The sequence below is a fragment of the Lissotriton helveticus genome, chromosome 4_1 (genome assembly GCF_964261635.1).
Source record: "Lissotriton helveticus chromosome 4_1, aLisHel1.1, whole genome shotgun sequence".
Lineage (NCBI taxonomy): Eukaryota > Metazoa > Chordata > Amphibia > Caudata > Salamandridae > Lissotriton > Lissotriton helveticus.
The window spans coordinates 1,851,103,346-1,851,122,838 of NC_136063.1; the positions used below are offsets into that span (position 1 = coordinate 1,851,103,346).

A 19,493-nucleotide genomic window follows, 5' to 3' on the forward strand; every position below is an offset into this window, starting at 1 on the left:
AAGATTCACAACTTGTCATCTCTGTTACCAATCAGCCTGAGACCACAGCAGCCAGATTCCATGTCTGTCTCACTGATATTATGACCTAGATGAATCACAGCTTCCTGAAAATAAACATAGACAAGACAGAAATGATGGAAGTCCTGGTGGCCAATCGAGGCCGGAGAATGTTGCCGCCTGGTAAATAAGATCAAGAACTTAGGGATCATGTTTGATGACAAATTGAATTTTGGTGACCACTTCATCCTGCTTTTTTTAAACTAAAAACTTTGAGAAACTTTTTTCCGTACGTCTCTCAAGAGTTGCAAAAGACGGTGATGGTAGCACTCTTCTTATCCAAGCTAGAATACTACAATGCCCTATTTTTAGGCATCGACAAATTCCAACTGAGAAAATTGCAGTCCTTACAAAATGCCGGAGCAAGATTACTCCTGGGCCTACCCAGAGGACAGTTGTTAGACCTGGCACCTTGGCGTGAGTCTCCCTTCCACTTTTTGCTGTTGTGCCTCAGATGTTTATGCTGGTGTTCACTGCTCAGGGCACTGCGCCACGGCCAACCCGTGCCGCAGTGCAAGTGCTCCCAATGTAAAGTGTACCTATAATTGATTTCCATGATTGGCTCATTGGATTTACTGTCAGTCCCCAGTAAAGTGCACCAGGAGTGCCAGGGCTTGTGAATGCCAATACTGCTAGTGGGCCTGCAGCGCTGGTTGCGCCACCCACTGAAGCAGCCTTTTAAAATGTGTCTAGGGTCTGCCATTGCAGAACCTGCGTGCAATCTGGTACTGTCATGCTGGCTGGGCAAGTGCACACATTTGCCAGCCTCTAAACCTTCGTTTCATATTAGTCACCCCTATGGTAGGCCCTAGGGCAGGGTGCATTGTAAGTGTAAGGTAGGACAAGCCCTGATGTGTGTGGCATGTCCTAATAGTGAATTTCAGCCAATTCCGTTTTTCACTATTGTAAGGCTACCTGTTCTCTTAAGCTGGAATTATTACACTCTATAATCCCAGCAGGCTCAGGGAACATGGTAGAAGGTCATGTTTAGTATGCCTGAACGCAGAATAATAAAATAATTCTTTTAGTAAAGTTTATTTTAATATCCTGTGTTTGCAAATGCTACTTTTAGAAAGCTAGCATTTGCTTGCCTAACCATTTCAGCCCGCCTCTGCTAGGATGTGAATCTACCTGTCTGGGTTGTGTGAGTGACAGGGCTGGGAGATGACATTTGGTGAATGCAAGGATTACACCGTGGTGGGAGTGCCCCTGGACTCTGAATAGGACTGTGCTCTGCCACCACAATGCTGGCTCCACCTCCTGGGGAGTGACTGATGACTCAGCCCGACACCTGGCCCAGGAAGGGACTCAAAAGAATAATACCTCCAAGAATACCCCCTTCACCTGTGTGGAACTTAAACATAGTGCTCACACGTCTAATGGGACCTCCATTTTCCATTTGAACCTTTTACATAAATGCGAATTGCAATTTCTCACATGGAAAGTGGCTTTCTCGTAGCCATTACTTCTTTAAGAAGAGTTAGTGAAATGCAAGCATTTACCATTCAAGAACCTTTTCTGCAAATGTACCACAATAAGGTTGTTCTTCGTACAAACCCTAAATTCCTGCCAAAAGTCATATCGCCATTCCATCTACACCAATCTGTGGAACTGCCAGTTTTCTTCTCGCAGCCACAAACAGTAGCAGAAAGAGTTCTGCACACCTTAGATGTCAAAAGAGCATTACTATACTACATAGAGAGAACACAAAGCTTTAGGAAGACAAAACAGCTTTTTGTATCTTTTTCACCACCGCATAAAGGCAACCCAATATCAAAATCTGGTATTGCCAGGTGGATCGTTAAGTGTATCCAAATATGTTATCATAAAGCTAAGCGTACACTAACAATTCCTCCAAAAGCCCATTCTACAAGGAAAATAGGGGCTTCCATGGCATTCTTAGGGAACATTCCCTTAGAAGACATCTGCAAAGCAGCTATATGGTCTACACCACACACATTCACAAAACACTATTGTGTAGATGTGCAAACAAAGCAATAAGCCACTGTGTAGGCCAAGCTGTACTTAAAACACTATTTCAAACAACTGCAACAGATACGGGTGGTCGCAACTAACGTCGGTACTGCTATACAATCTATGCATAGTGTGCAATCTGCAGCTCATATGCCTCGAACGGAAAATTCTACTTACCAGTATGCATCTGTTCTTGGCATGTAGAGCTGCAGAATTGCACACGCCCACCCGCCTCCTCGGCTACCTTTATCTGTTCCAGTGTTATCGTCATTAGATACAAACACACATGGTCATCACTATCTCTTAGCTCCATCACTTCCCTAATGGCGAAAAACAATCTGGGGATGGAGCCGATGCCCATATGCAGCATCACCCAAAGGAGGAGTCTCCTCTCTCGTGACTTCCAAAGACTTTCTACAAGAAAAACAAACTGCAAACATCCGGGCCCAACACTAGGTGTCCATCTATGCATAGTGTGCAATTCTGCAGCTCTACATGCCAAGAACAGATACATACTGGTAAGGAGCATTTTCCTTCTGGTGGATACAGTATCTGCCTGTGGATTCCTCACTGGCCCACCCGCCTCCCCGTTGTCCACTCTTGTATACCTGTTTTAGTGTCATTGTTTTAATGTAAATACTTTATTGTCAAAGGAATTGTGTTATTATAATTGCTTTCCTGCATTGAGTCCACACCTTGTGTGTTATTTTGATTATTTGGTACTGTGTACATTGTGTGTATATCTACTGTTGTCGGTCCGTCCGTGTGCCTCGAAGGCACGGAAAAAAGGGCGGAACTGATGTCATCACGCCGACGGAGTCCTATTATGGAGTCAGTGACGTCTGCGGAGCCGCGCGCAAAGCCATGCGTTCTGTGACGTCATCCACGTCGGCGTGAAGACCTACAAAAGAATTTCCGAATTTTGCTGACGCAGGGGGATATTCACAAGGTGAGGAATCCACAGGCAGATACTGTATCCACCAGAAAAAGCGTTACCGATGGGAAGTTATTTGTTCTTCTGGCAATTGTCGTGATCCTTAGTCATCTGACACTACTTCGGGTAGGATGACTATTTGTGCGGCAAAGCAGCTCAACAAACAACCCTCCAATTTGGGTTTGATCAAGTTACTACGCAAATCCATCTTTATACAAGGCAAAATCGCATCAAGATATGCTGCATCTGCTTAGTCTACAGCACTTTTATTTCATATTTATCCTTGTGCTTCATAGAGGAGACGTGTCGTCGCACCCCACTCTTTAATACTGTTGTGTACTAGCCCGAAACTTCACCATCATAATTTAACAATTGTGTATGAGGTAGTGTTAGCAGGATTATGGGGCTAATACGTGTTGTAACGAGCACACTGTTAGCTATATTTTTCACGATTGGACGTAAAACCTATCTCTAATTCTGAATTTTTGACACCGGGGCAAGTTTAACTATCAAACTGCACACAGCAGTCGTTCACGTTTCATTGTTTGTTGTAAATTTTTAACTGCAAATGGCAAAATGGTGTAATGCTTTGTCTGTATTTTTGCATACATCAAATTATACGAATTGCTCTGTTACCTAAATTTGGCTCAGGTGTAGTATATACCTGCAAAAGGAATGTTCAGGCTTGATGTTAAATATTTAAAATATCCTTTCTTTGACTAGGTGCCTGGTCCTTGAGGTCGCAAAAGTGCGATAGAATTTGGAGTTCTAGAAAAGGCCTGGTTGACTTCTTGATAGGTCTACCTCCTAGCCCATACTTTTTTTGTGATTAAGTCTGCAAAATTGATGTCCTATAGAAAATGGCAACCCGAATGTGCCTCCTGTTTTCCAGCAAATACCTTCTTTTGCTGTTTTTTTCACTATCTCTTCTTATCCAGTGCTATAGAAAACAAGCTGTTTCATAATCCCTTGCCCCATGTCTGTACAAGGAAGGCTTCTTGGAACAGCAAGACTCCTCCACGGATCACTAAGTGTAAATTTTGCAAACAGTCCTACATATTACCTGTACATTGACCACAACACAGCAGCCAAATACGATCTGCGCAGACAAGCCTATGTGTTTGCTCCTGTAGGTGTCATCGTTGAGTCCAAATTTAGGTTATTCACAGTAAGTGGTCTGGAGAAGAGCTCTCCTCTACCTACAAATCTCCATAATGGGAGTTTTGCAATCATTCAGAAGCTCTTTGACAACATCATGCAGATTTTGACCTTAGACTGATTTCTGGTTTACGGTCTAGCGAATTAACTCCTAGTTCAGCCTTAAATCCAGAATCTTATAACAAGAAAAGGCAGTGGAAGATGTGAATAAATAATTTGATACTCTTACCTGTCAGGAAAAGAACATGACTAGAAATCAGTTTAATGTGCCTTTGACTAAGCACTTGATTGGGTTGGTGGAGTGCAAGGGAAGTAGTAGGGAAGGTCACGCTTGTTCTAGTCCGGCTTAAGCTTCCCTTCTTGCTCTGGGACATTCCATGTAAATAAAGGGAGAGCCTATTTTTAGAATAGTCTTTGTTAAGGCACATTCCAAACAGCCAAAAACAACAAGCAATGGCATAGCCAATAGGTCTCGGTTTTGGGACCTTATAAGTATTTAGTTATGCAACACAATATCCTTGGTGCAACAACATCAACTTTTGCGTGGCTAAACACTTATAAGATCCCAAAGGCGAGACCTATTGGCTATGACAATGCTTGTTGAAGCTTCAGGGAGGTTGGGGATCACCAGATCCCAGGTCAGGATTGCTGGGGAGACAGCCTTGTGGTGTTGGGCCACTCCAACTTGGGCCGTGGGCGTCTGGTGCCTAGTGGTTCAGAACCACATATCGGCCTGAATCTAGGTTCTGGTCTTGGAGTCTTTATTGAGCAAATCTGGTGCTGACGGGAGACAGTCTGTAAGGTGAGTGCAGGGCAGTTCGTCCATGCTCTGGGGGGTTGCTGACTTCTGGACACACCGGGCTAACTGCTGTAGGCCGGTCAGAGTTGGCACAGTCCGGTAGGGCTGGGGCCAAGGCAGTTGGAGTCCTCCTCTTCCTGGTTCAGCACAGCCCTTCGGTCCTTCGTCTTTCTTCTTCTAAACTGAGAAGGCAAGGTTCATGGGCTTTCCGGCGGTGTGTAGGTCTGGACCAATGAGCACCCTTCCTTGGGGTGAGTACGCTACCTATTATGCCATCCCCCAGTAGGAGGGGAGCATGAACCTCTTCCTAATTGGTTGAGTCCCCTCATCTCCAAGATGGAGGGGACTGAGCTGTGTGCTTCACCTCGCATCCCCCCACCTGAGGGGTGGGCTTTTCAAAGGTGGGCACAGCTCTTTCCCTAGCTAGGTTTCCCTGCTGATTCTCTCACCCAAAGTGTGAGTCAGAACCAGTGGGAGCCAGTTGCCAAGGGCAGCAAATGGCAGTGACAACTTACAAAGGCTGACAGCCTGTGAAGCTTCCCCTTCGTGGACCCAGCCCATCTTGGGGGAGTAGGCACAACACCTCTGCCTGGGATGGACTTTGTCTCTGGATGTAGAGAGCGGAGGCTCTCTACCCGGTGGTCCAGAAACCTGTCTGTTGGTGGTAAATTGGGGGCAGCCATTCAGGGACCACACCATGGCTGGTCATTTTTCAGGGGGCATCTCTAAGATGTCCTCTGTGTGCATTTTACATTAAATCCCACACTGGTGTGGGTTTAATGTGCTGAGACGTTTGCTACCAAACTTACCAGTTTTCAGTAAAGCCATTATGGAGCTGTGGCGTTCGTAAGGACCAACTCCCAGACCATTTATTCTTTATGGCTTTACTGCACTTACAATGTCTAAGAATGGACATAGACACTGTAAGGGTACAGTGTTCATGCAACTGTACCCTCATCTGTGGTGTAGTTCACCATGCTAGAGGGGTGGCTTACCACAGGTAGTGGATTGTGGGCATGGCACACAGGGATGTGTGCCATGTCGACTCTTCACTTTTTTGTGCCCCAAAACACATAGCCTACAATGGCAGGGTGTGGGTGTTAAGGTTCAGGGCCTCTAAGGGTGGCACAATAAGTGCTGCATATAGTGTGAAGAGCAAGAGGCCCACTGCTAATAGAATGAACGTTCCTTAAGGCAGGGATCAATAAATCAGTGCAAAAGACTTAAGGCAACTAACTTCTTGTTGGACAGTACAATATTTGCAACATAAAATGAAAGAACCAAATGATGTTTTTTTTTAATCCCAAAATACAAAACTAAATCGTATTAATACTCGTCAATATATATTACACAAAAAAACTCACTCATTCAAACTCACTCATGTCCACATGCCATACCTCACATCTAGACATTGTTCTAAAAACACAGTATACAGGAGCAATCACAAGATGGTTAATATATTTTTTAACAGGAGGTAATCTATTTTGCTCCAGCAATGATTGAATATTTTTCTACAGATTTACATAAAAATTAAACATTCCACCCCATTTTTTCTTTTTTAACATAAAGACAGACAGTGCAAACTCTGATGACTTCCGATGATTTCTACGTGTGTTTCGGCACAAAATGTGCCTTCGTCACGAACAGCCACAAATTTGACAACTTGATATCTGTAGATGCAAACGCCAATATATATGGTTCTTTCAAACTGAATATTTGTTAATATTTAAATTAATGAGGTAAGGTGTCGATGGACTTGCTTACATTTTTTCGCAGTGCAAATTAAAAATAGGTTCACTTTTCCAGTACGAAGAAATATAAGACCGGGCAAAGATGCCCAAAGTCACATGCTGTAGTAAACATGCTTGTGAAATAGAAGAGTCAAACACCACCAGTGTTGCATTGTCTTTAATATTTGTAGTTTAGTGATACTAATTCGAAGATGGATGACATGCTAATGAACCTAGAGAATGAACAGAAACCAAACCCAATAGGTGCTGCAGCCCTTAGAAGCCTTTCCTGGTCACAGTTGCCTTGGTACCCATGGTATATTTTAAAAGGGGCTTGCCTGTGGCCATAAATGTGCCAATTGTAGGTACAAAGGTACACCTTATGGAAAAGAACACAGGCCCTGGGAAACTGACTGGAAGGGACCCAGGGCACACCAAGTCAACATTTATCATGTGTCAGACAAAATGTGGTGGGTAACCATGCAAAATGGGGCACTTTCATGCACCTTTACACACTGCTTAATCACTATGTGAATGCATTTTTTGTTACCTAGGTCACCCGAGAATCAGAGAAGGTAGGAAATAGGACCTAAATGGATACTAAAGAATATCATAGTGAGACTGCTGTGATTGTGTCTATTCAGTATATAGCAAGAATTCTAATTGGATAATTCCATGTATTTCCAGTTCTTTTGAGAAGTCCAAGTTTGGATCAGATTTCTCCATCCAATGTTGGACTAAGACGCAGTGGTCAAATTGAAGGGGTCCGGCAAATGCACCTTAATGCGCCACGGAGTCAGATAGCTACAGAAAGAGATCTAATGGCTTGGAGCCGAAGAGTGGTGGTGAATGAATTGCATCCAGGTGTAAGCAGGTAAAAGAGTTGAGATGATCAGACGTTACGTTCTTAACCAGTTTTATATTGCAGCAAGTGACCAAATCATTTGTTAATATTTTTGCAAAATGTCTTCCCATTATATTCTCTGTATTGATTTCTGACTGTTAATCCTTTTTCTCACAATCTATTATGCGTGAACCTGAAAAGCAAAGTGAGTTCAGTATTTCCCCATGTCTTCCCCTTTTATCCCTAAATCATTATGTTAACTTAGCAGTTCCCTGATGCTCATGAATTTAAAACTTAAATTCTGACTTCTAGCCGCAGATTTCGCAGCTCTTGAAGATTCCCCAGATGTCAGGCTGGATCCGGAAACTGTTGAGAAGTATATTTGCACACCTGTAGGTGGTGCCGTGCTGCTCTGTATTAAAGCTGAGTGGTGTAAACATCAAATAACCTGGTATCTGGCTTAATTCAAAATATCAACCACACTATATGCCTTTGGTGGTGGGGTTATTTATTTACCCTATTTTTTATATGCTAGAGTTTTTTCTTTTTTTCACAGGAAACTCATATCCTTTTTAGAAAAAAATATATAAAAAACATACACGATTTATACAACATGTATCACAAAAACTTTTGACATTATCCAACACATGTAACATTTACCATCATCAGTGTGAATCAATATGTCCTACAACTTATTGCACCAAATTTATATAACATCACAAAATTTGATATGCATTAGTCAATACTCATTGCTTATTTTGTGCAAGACAAACTATTATAGAGTCATAGCATGACATTGCCGACGCGTTTCTAGCCTCGCGGTTTTCTCTACGGGCTTTCATCAGGGCTCCTTAATGACAATTCATTGGACATATCTGTTGTATGTCTTCATTCATTCTTATTTTGCCCTCACGTATCTTTCTTGATCAAATTTTGTGATGTTATATAAATTTGGTGCAATAAGTTGTAGGATGTATTGATTCACATTGATGATGGTAATTGTTACATGTGTTGGATAATGTCAAGAGTTTTTGTGATACATGTTGTATAAATTGTGTATGTTTTTTATATAAATGTTTTTCTTAAAAGGATATGAGTTTCCTGTGAAAAAAAGAAAAAAACTCTAGTATATAAAATATAGGGTAAATAAATAACCCCACCACCAAAGGCATATAGTGTGGTTGATATTTTGAATTAAGCCAGATACCAGGTTATTTGATGTTTACACTGTTATATAGGCCCTACCTGGTTTCTGTCGATTGGGCCTAACCCCTATCGTGGTTCAACTGTATTAAATTTGAGCCATAATAGGTACCACTCATGCACGCAGACATTAGTTCCATCACTGTGTCTTTGGATATACATGCTGTGCATACTCCTGCCATCTAGTGTTGGGCCTGTATGTGTGCAAGTTGTTTTTCTTCCAAGAAGTCTTCTTGTGTCACGTGGTTCAGTGACTCCACCTATTACTGGTAATGAGCATGGAGGGTTGGCTCTGCTGTTTGATTGTTTTCTTTCCACCATCCATTGGGTGAGAGTTAATGAGCTCTGGATCAACACTGTTGCGGTGATCTCTTCTGGCCTTCTTGGTTCCTCTCAAGTCAGTCGGTGCTGTTGTTTGGCACAATACCCTATCTGCATCAACTTGGGGCATCTACTCATTTGGGTCAGGGATTTTGAAAGCTTCTATGACCTGGTAGAGGCCTTGCTCTTCCGGGCCTCCTCCATGTTTTGTCCATGTCAAACATGTCTTGCCTGTGATGGAATTAATCCCTATCTGCTTCTTTCCTCTGTATCATTCCAAATACCCTTGGAGCGATCCACACCAGGTCTGCAACCTCTCTCTCCCTGGAGAACACCAAGGCCTCCTGCGATGCCTTTTGCTCCTTCTGTTCTCATAAAAACCTTTTGTTACCATCTGGCTAGACGTCACAGAATGTTGCGGAGGAGTGGTGAAGATGGATTGGACATCTTCTGCGTCTAGGACCTCGAGGGTGAGCCCCAGCTGGAGCCATTGGCCAACGAAGATGAAGCCTTCTCTCTATAACCCATCTCGGGTCTGACTTGTAAATAGAGGACTTGAATCCTGCCCTTCAGGCCGCGAGCACTAGCCCACCTCCCCAGCACTGATCACACTGAGCGCCTCTTAAAAAGGGGTCACCCGTCCAGCCTCGAAGCCCACCTACTGGTTTCCGGTCTAGCGCCGCCTTTTGGCCATGGTCGGCACAATGTGCATATTTTGGACACTATGTGCCAGTCCCTGCGCTGAACAAGATCCTGAATCTGACCACTCCCTTGGAGCCGACAGCTTCTTTGAAGCACCCTTTAGTGCTGAGACCTTGGGCATTGATGCCTAGCTGGCATCAAAGACTCTACATCAAGACCCACCTCCTCCACTGGCTCTGTCAAACCCGTTCTCCAGCAGCTGCAGGAAGAACTCTGTCCATCAGCGTCACATCCTGATTAACCCACACACTGGGCGCCTCCTTGCCCAAGCACTAGAACCTACCAAGGATGGGTCCAAAGGTAAACTTTGCATGGAGAAAACCCTTCACCTCATTCCACAGCCAAAGAGCAAGAGGAGACTCAAGGCAACCACCCCTCCACCATTGCCTCATCCACCTCCTCCCTCACCTTTCCCCCTCTACCTACTAACCCCTCCCAATCTAGCGCTCACCACACTCGCGGTTTGGGACTATAATCGAGGGTACTCAGGGCTCCCCTATGGAGGGTACTCAGGGCACCCCTATGACTTGCATCCCTGTGGTGATTATGATTTAGATCCTTCCAGGTACCCGCCAGATAGCACAACCTCCTACCACGAGGTCCTCGGCAGAGTGGCCTCTGTCTAAGCAACGGAAGACTCGTCATCGGGACCGGCCCAAGTCCAAACATTGGTCTTAATCCTGTTCCTGGTCAAGAAGTTGGTCCCAAGGTTGAGCGTTGTTGTAAATCTTCGGATAAGTCAAAGAAAAAGCATAATAAATCAAAAGCTTCCCCAAAACTCTGTTCTTTCCCTCTAATCTTGTACTCCTGAGAATATGCCAGGCGTGTTGTCATGCTTCTTTATCTCACACTTAAAGTCCATCATTGTTAAAACAAATCCTGCAACTTATGCCGGCACAATCCGTTTTTCCGCAGCCGTTTGCAACATTGAGGTAGATGGAAGAGTTATGCAAAGCAGTGTTCTGATTCCAGATCCCTTCTGACTTCCTCTGGTGTACCTGCAGGCCCCTTGGAGCTGATAAGCCCTTCATCTGGGACAATGCCAGTGGGCTCACCATTGGTGCCAGTTGGGCCCTCTGAGCCCACCACTGCACCCCCTCCAGCTCCTTTGCTGACTCCACCTCCAACCACACGATCCATGCCATTTCCCATGAACACTGACATCGATGCCAACTCCTGATTGTGCTCTTCAACTCTGCGTTGGTGCTGTCCCAATCTCATTCGAGGCCACACTGTGTCCATTGAGCTGCAGCCCTTGCCTGCTTCACCAGAGCCTCCCAGGGTCCTGGTTCCATGGGATTGACCTCATACACTGCATTCCTTCTCCAGGAAAGGCTGGCAATGATGTGGGAGATAAGTTTGGAAAACCCTAACATGATGACCACTAGTATGAGGACATTCCGAATTCTAGTGGCCTCAACACCTCTCCTTATACTGGCCTAGTCTCCCCTCCTGATCCTGACACTGAGGAAAGTATCTCCTTCGCAGTGGTCATGGTGAGGGTGGCAGAAGCTCTCAATCTCCAGCTCCCCACCTTGGAGGTCAAAACTAACGTGCTCACATAGAGTCTCCAGCCAGGGTAGACAATACAGAGCCCTTTACACCTTTATTGAGGCCATTACTAACACTTTTTTGGGGCAAGGGTCCAGCTTTGGTGTGATCCACCAGTTATCACCATATTTGGCTGTGCCATTGCCCTGCCCCCTGCAGCTCCATTTTTTGTGACTCTGTACCCTTCTTCTGATAGCCTGATGGTGCAAACTTTCTCCAGCAGTACAAACCTGAATACCTTCCCCACTGCTCCTCTGGATCAGTAGTCTTAAGAGGATAGAGGCATTTGGGAAGAGAGTATCTTTTTTATGAGTTTGGCTCTCTGGTTAGTCATTTCCAGCTGCTTTTTAGGCCACTATTCCCATGGTGTATGGGATTCTGCAGCTCCTGTTCTCCCAGGGGTCAGAGAAATACCTTTTTACGATATTGACCTCAGTCATTCAAGATGACTGTGATGCTGCAATGTTTACGATCCGTTGTGGTCTGCATACCATGGATTCCATTGGCGAAGCCATTGACACTAGCATCGCTATCCGTCACTACGCCTTGTTGAAATCTACGGGCTTCTCCAGAGATGTACAGTCATCCGTTATGGACATTCCCTTTGACAGGGCTCAACTTTTTGGGGACAAAGCAGACTCTGCCCTGGAGCATTTAAAAAAAATAAAAAGGGCCACAGCATGCTCTCTGGGCTTGTCTGCTCGACTCTGCCTGCCACACCATACTTTACAAGCCTTCCGTAGCTCTGGCAGGGGCATTTTACACTGACTCAGCAGTATTTCTGCCATCATGTAAAATTAGACAGACGTGTATTTTGGGACTGCGGGGTACTCTAAATGTAATTATTGGTTGCCATGAACAATATTTTAAACTTATTGTAATATTGTTTTTGCTTATAACGATGGGTATACTTTAGTATGAAAGATTAAACACAATTGAGCCACATTAAATACCACTCTTTATTTTTACATATAGGAAGTAACTGACACCAGCGTGCTCGAGTGGTGTTTATAATCAGTTCTGTGCATCACTTCCCATGCGAAATGACGCCAGTACGGAGCACAACACCACCTACCGGTGCGCAGGGGTATTGCTTAAAAGGGTTCTGGATAAAGTCTGTGACATGGAAGTATTCGAAAAGTGAGAAATCTCCTGATAGGCAGAATATCAGTCAGAAAGAGTATTACCAAAGGTAAGTAACTTTTTCTTTGCCTGCAAAGATGTGAAGTAAAGGTATTGCTCATGTAGTGACGGTCTATTGAAAGGAAAAAAAAAAAGCAATCCTGTTGTTAAATGTACTGACCTTGAGGTAATGACTCCAGATGTAATGGAATGCAAAGTAAATACTGTAAAAAACGATTTCTCACCGGAATGTGAGAAATGCAATCTTCCAGCATATAGTCAGTGGTGTCTGATAGAGAGGGCTTCATTTCAGTTACCGGGTTCCATAGTCAAGTTGTCACTATGCTGAAAGGGGGAGGCTGTGGCAGGCAAGTTAGCTAGCATCCCTAGATGGTGCCTTTATGGACAGGGACGTGAATTTCAGGAACCGCCAGTCATGGTCAAGATTTCTTGTTATCTGGCATCCATGGGTCAGGGACTCCCACAACGGACACTGGAGGAGCAACCCACTTGCTACTGGTTAGAACATGGAAATAATTAGGCACACTTCAACCAATGATATCTTGTGAACAACAGCAGACCGTTAACTCTAGTAGTTATTGAATCTGGACAATTTCCTCCAGTCAAGAAGATGTAACACAAGGCTATGGTTGAAGTTCATATTTCCTAGAACATCAGGAAGATGTCAGAGGTGGTATGTACAGGCAAGCTATTGGTTATTCAAGGACAATGCAGGCTTACCCTTCTTGATCAGAAAAGTAATGGATCAGCTGTTGGTGGCCAAATAACATTGGATTCCTGTTCCAGTATTCACAATGAGACAAATTTGAGTTTCGTCATATGTGATCTTTAGTGGCCTTTGTTTGGAGAGCCTTTGCTAGGGACATGGGAAGGTCTGGAGTCTGTTCTGGCAAGGCTCTTTCTACTACTTCTAAAACCATAGGCTGACTACCTTCCCATACTCCCACAGGCTTATTTAGTTTGTGGAAGTAAATGTTTACCATTAGGTCTCTAGAAGATTGGAGACACTTCATGTTTGAAAAAAACAATCCCAGCTATGTCCCATTGAGACTATTGTGCAGTACACAATACGGGAGTCAAGCACTGACCTATGTGTGTGTGTGTGTGTGTGTATATATATATATATATATATATATATATATATATATATGGCAACGTTTGTTGGATTTGTTTGCGGCAGCCCGGCAGCAGAGAATTGATGACACCACAGTATTTTTATTGTGGGGCCCTTGACAAGAAAAGTCTTTGTGTTCAATGGAGGGCGCAGTAGGGCAGGAGCTTATTTTTCCATGCTTTCAAGGCCCGGAGGCCCACTTGGGAACCATTTGTTTTTCAAATTGGTTGCTGTATGACAGAACCCACTGGGGTAACATTGTGCTCTGAGATGACGACTACAGGTACCAGCATGCCTTCACTAAGTCCAGGTGTGGATAATTGACTCTACGCATGCGTTAATAAGTACCTGTGAGCAAAGGCTGCTGTCTTCAGCAATCTTCCTCTGATGAATAAACCGCAATGTTTTGAAACTCGTTAGGAATGGACTTTGAACTTCGGACCTTAAAATTGCTGGTTTCCAATAAATAATGGTTTTGACACCATCCTGCTGCATGCATCTTCTCGCCTCAGGGCAAAGTTTGTTGGAGATATATATATATATATCTCCAACAAACTTTGCCCTGAGGCGAGAAGATGCACGCAGCAGGATATACTGTTCCTCATTTGCTTGTGTTACAGCTACCGCACGCCAAACCAGAGGGTGCGTCGTCGTCTCCGGAACACCCAAGCACGTTCCGGTGATTTATTGCACTAAAACCTCGGTTTCACCAAGGAAGGACGACGCCATGTAGTGACTCAATTTGCTTTATTTGTCGGTTGCTCAACGCGTTTCACCTGAACCAGCAGGCTTGCTCACGAATAAAGTTTTCAACATTATTTTCACCATTTTAGCTCTTGCGCATGTGACGTTAATCACGTGAAAAACGACACAGTAAATACAATGAAAGACAGACTCGTAGTTCTCGGACTGTCTTGGCATTTGCACGTGGTATTGTAATTGCGATAGATTTTAGTATTATCACATTGATGCATTATTTTTTAGAAAGACACATCTTCAAGAGCACCCAGTCAGAAACTCATAATTTCATCGTGAAATGTATCTCTATTTTCAATTCAAGCATTATTGCTCTTTCTATAGAGACGCCCCACTAATGAACACAAATTTCATAAGCGATCATGCCCAAGTGGGCTAGCAATATAAATCACTTCATTTACTACAACATTGCTATGCCTGGTTTTCTGCCCAAGTGGGCAATACCAAACCAACTCATACTTAGTGTAGTATATAAACTAAAAAGTGCTCATAAATATTGCTCTAAAAAAACTCAAAATTTAGGAAAAGGAACTTATTTACAGATTCAGAATTATTTGATCACAGCATTTTCTCGCAGTATACCTTAAATTCATAAGTGCGTGTATAAGTCTTCTTCCATATTAAGACCAGCAGGGTTTCTTGTGTCTAGCTCAACTATGTAGCAGGATTCCAATCTTCGTAATTTTTCCTCTCTATCCCCCCTCCTCTGCTACATGGTGGAATTGCATCTCTGACAAAATAAACCAAACTTTGAACATCTTTGTTATGAAATCGTTGAAAATGGCGTGCCTCTGGGTACGACCTATCACCATTTTGATCGCTCTTAAATGCTGCAAAATGCACGTATGCACTGGTAGAATCGTGCTTCCAACATACTGTAAATTACATGCACATCTTAAAACATATGCAGCATATTCAGTTTTGCAGTTATACTGCCCTTTGATCTTTTTCACTCTTTTTGCTAGTCCTGGTTTATAGGTCGTCATATTCTTCCCATGCATGCATGCCTTACATTTCGTACATTTTATAAAGCCATCTTTACGTTGCAACTAAGTTGAGCTAGTGACATGTCCATCCTTTTTAGAGTTCATATTGCTAACTAGCATTTGTTTAAAAGATCTCACCCTGTGAAAAGTTATTAATGGTCTCCTAGGCTTTAATTTCCCATGCACTGGATCATTCTTAATTACATTCCAATGTTTCGACAAAATATTCCTGACCGGGCTGTGGAAAAGTCAGCCCATAACACACCTGATGCCCAGGCAGCTGGCGCAGGACGCCTCTTAGTTCCCATCTTGAACAATTACCAAATAAAGAGACGGGCGCTGGAAGCAGGAAAACAAGAACAGAGTTTTATTTCTCATGAGGAGAGCCTGTCATTTCGGACACTCGCATAGTGTCTTCAGGAGGTGCTCTGGCAAGTTTCTCTGAGGCTTCGTCTTTTATACACATGTTTATGATGCACAAACATTCCTTATTGCAATAAAGACGCTTTGAAAATAGGAGAAAGCATGCTTGGAATCCCAGCTTCAGGCCTATTCCCATACCAGTCGCTCAGATGTCATCCTCCCCTCCTGAATGTAACAAGAGATTGTGATCTCTCAGCCGGACATTCCTACCGGACACGAGGGCAGGAGGGGATGATCAGATCAAAGGTTGGGCAGGCGATAAGATTGAGCACGTTGGTTGGTGTATCACGGTTTTGTTATGCTGGGCAGGGAAAAGGGGGGGTGTACATTCACGAGGCTTGGTCTTAGGACTTGGGACCGTGTCGAGAGGCCAAGTGCAGCCGGGGGGGGGTTGTCAGCTGAGGGGAAGGGTGTTCTTGGGAGGAAATGGGGGGGGGGGGTGTGGGTCAAGCAGGAGTGCTACTTCTAGAGTAGGGTCACGCAGAGGGAGAGGGTCTTGTGGCCGATGCATGAGCAGTGCGCGCGGGGAGGGGTGCCGGGAACAGATGGGCAGAGAGGCCATGGTGTCTAAAAATGGCTGTCGTGTACGTGTGTGCATGGGTCTATGCTGGCGGGATAACACAGTCAGTGTTTAGTGATATCCATTCTGCTTACAACAAGGGGTACAGTGAACACAAATGAACGCCGCTTATGTACATATACATAACCATTTTCAACAGTCGCCGCTTTTTTTACATAAGCTAGTTCAGTTCTAAACAGTCGGTACGATAGGCGGAATGCGGTACATATGATTTTACATTTGTTGGGTTATTCATACAGGTCTAGAGATCGGCATAATACTTAGTCGGGGTCAATCAAGAAAAATGTTCCGAAACATTATAGAATCAAGTTCAGACTTTCTCTCCGGTGACATCAACATACAGTAAAAAGTGCTCTGATACCTTCGGGTCTTGTCAGTGCTATAAGAAACTTTTGGACAACTAAATACATGAGTGACCGATGAAACATTTTAGAAAACAATACAAAATGGTTGAGGGAGGAATTCAGTTCGATACAAGCAATTAGTCAAGGGGGTGAGTAGAAAGTTCAGGAAGGGGGGGGTCTTCGTCACAATGTCTTTTTTATCAGAGTCCGTCTTCTTTCGTTGGCGCTGTTGAGCACCGGCGATGGAGCTATAGGTCCAGCTCGTATTCATCCTTACGCGTTGCAGGGTGCGATCAGTCCTCTGCTGTTAGATCACAGTCCTGTTTCCTAACTGATCTTCTTAGGGGTGCCTCATGCTGGGCACCTGCGTGTCTTTCTTCTTTCGTGGCAAAACCTTATTCTATCTAAATGTTGCTCTTCTTTTCTGAGTCAAAAGTTATGCGAAAAGGGTGATGTTGTTGAATAATCGAGGGAAGAGAGGGTGGAGTGGGATCAGATCTTTGAACACACCAAGGGACCAAAGGACCAAAGGAGCAAAGGATGACGAGCAGGCAGGCCCATCAGTTGGGCTCAAAAGGGACGGGGACTTCAGGCACGAGTGGGTCAGCAAATCAAGGGCTTCAAGGCAGCCCTTTATTTCTTCATCTGCCGAGCTTGAGAGTGGTGCCTCGTCCTGCGTCTCGTTGCTCTGCGACTCCACCTTTGGTTGCGGTCACACGTGCTTCATGATCTGTGGCCAGGCTGTGCGTCACATCCAGCTCCTCTCCTCCGGTGATTGTATCTTTGAATGGGTACAAAACAAGTTTTAGAAAAACTGGCAGGAGAAGACATTTATACATCTCAATTCCGTCCCCAATCCTAAGTAGGTGGGGGATAGGTTCATTGGTCACAGTCAGAAGTCATCTTTTATGGAGTATGTAGGAGGGCATTTCCACTGTATTCATAAGCCTATTTGGCGTTCATTCGTGGCGCACGTGGAGAGAAATCGGACTCCTATTGACAGTGTATTCTATCAAACTCGAAATCGAGTCCTTAGGTAGAGACTCGCCCTTTTTCTTTTTAACCCAAGTACTGACAATCTTACATTTCCCTTCGAGGTCGGCTAACTCTTGCAAGCAGGGGGGTTATCATCATGAGAGGGGGGGCAGAGGTTAAACATGCCTTTCTTGGGGAGCGATGGTTAATCAAGGTCATCAATTATGCTTCGGGGATAGCTGATATGGGGCTGGGGTCGATCGGGAGAAGCGAGGACGCTTTGGACGCTTTGGACAGGGAGCTGGGGTCAATCGAGGGAAGCGAGGATGCTTTGGACATCCGCACTTAAGTGCAGAGGGGTGAGGCAATTTGGGCATTGGGGATTGCATTTCTAACGAACTGAAAAACAGAAGACCATTGACGTTATAGTCCCCCTATAAAAAGGCCAGATTAGGGGACATCAGTAGTCTTACCTGTCCTTTCTTTCATTACCAACTCGGGTTCTATCGTTTTGCAGAAAGGAGAGGTAGTAATATGGCAAGTTACAATCGTTTTAGTTTCTGTCAATTTTGCCGAACACCTTTGTGTTCGAAGAGACCCAATTAGGTTTGTGCCGGTGGGGCACAACGTTATCATACAAGGGAGGAGGGAATAATGGGTCATTCAGTGCGCACACAACACAGGACAGCAGGGGTCAAGTAATACGGAAACACAGGCAGAGGGACGACGTAGATCCAGACATTAGTACACACAAACTCAGGCGGGGGAGACAGTACATATATTATGTACAAAAATTCAAGACAAAACATAGAACAGTTATTGGCCAAAATGATCTCTGCCTGTATGCTGCGCATCCTTAGCATCCTAAGCTCTTTTTACCTTTTTCTTCTCTTTTATCGTCTGCTGCCTTCACCGGTGGCTTTTGTTGCGCAAACTTACGCTTTTGGCAATTGGTCAAGAATTACCCTGGTCGGGCTAATGCTCACGGTGGGCTAAGGCAACAGTAGGTGTCAGTTGGGAGGACAATAGGGCAGCTTTGAGTTTCATGTCTATGAGGGTGCGAAAAGGAGGTAGTAGATTTTAAACACTGGCAACATTCCTAGTCCTCCAAGCGGAGGGTACTTGGGTAAACCTCATCTCGGAATATTCCTTAAACTTTCCCTATTTAGTCAAACGTAGGGATTTATTCATTAGTGCACGTCATTCCTGGTTGTATTTATTCGGGGTGCCAAGCGAAGTCATATTTTATAGTTTCCGCTTCAGGCTGTCCTCCCAAGCGCTAAGTTCAGGGGGAGAAATAGTATCGTTTGCTCGTCGTGTGTAGGCACCATAATCGAACCCCTTTTTCCCATCTTTGTCCGCTAGATCACCATTTTCCTTTTCGTACTTTAGTCGACGTTCCGATGTGGCCTGCAGAAAGAGGGAAAAAGAAGGGGGGCGGGGGCAGCATTTTAAAAACACATCAGCGCGCATAAACTCGAAAAGGCTTTTACTTACTACATACTCGGGCTATCTTCACTGGACGCGGTCCCTGCCAACTTGGCGTTTGAGCCCAGGTGGACCGTTTAGTGTGGGAGAGATGATTATCGGAAGCCTGTGGATAGCATAGGTCGCCCAAGCGTGGTATTACGGATCGTGCGCAGGGGGGGGGTCAGAACAAAGGGCAGTCGGTGCAACGTGGGGGGGGGGCGAGCTTGTGCTCTCCTTTGAGGAAAAGTGATAACCTACAGTGGTACGGGGTCGTTTGTCGTTCGTACCAGGGGGGGGGTCAGGTGGCACTCCTTCGGGATGACTTAGGGGCATTTTTAAAACAACTTCCCTGACACAGGTAGCATATAAAGTATAGGCTGAATACCAGGATCTTTAGCAGTTGCTTTAGGCTTGTACAAGAATGAGGGA

General features: G+C 44.5%; 1 protein-coding gene across 2 annotated transcripts in view; it reads left to right on the forward strand.

Annotated features, from left to right (window-relative positions):
* BRWD3 (bromodomain and WD repeat domain containing 3) overlaps positions 1-19,493 on the forward strand; it is a 1,637,103-nt gene that overhangs the window by 412,251 nt on the left and 1,205,359 nt on the right. For both annotated transcript variants that reach the window (XM_078688510.1, XM_078688511.1), the window contains one exon: positions 7,340-7,526. In XM_078688510.1, coding sequence (XP_078544636.1) covers positions 7,340-7,526 — 187 coding nt within the window. The remainder of the gene's footprint in view (positions 1-7,339; positions 7,527-19,493) is intronic.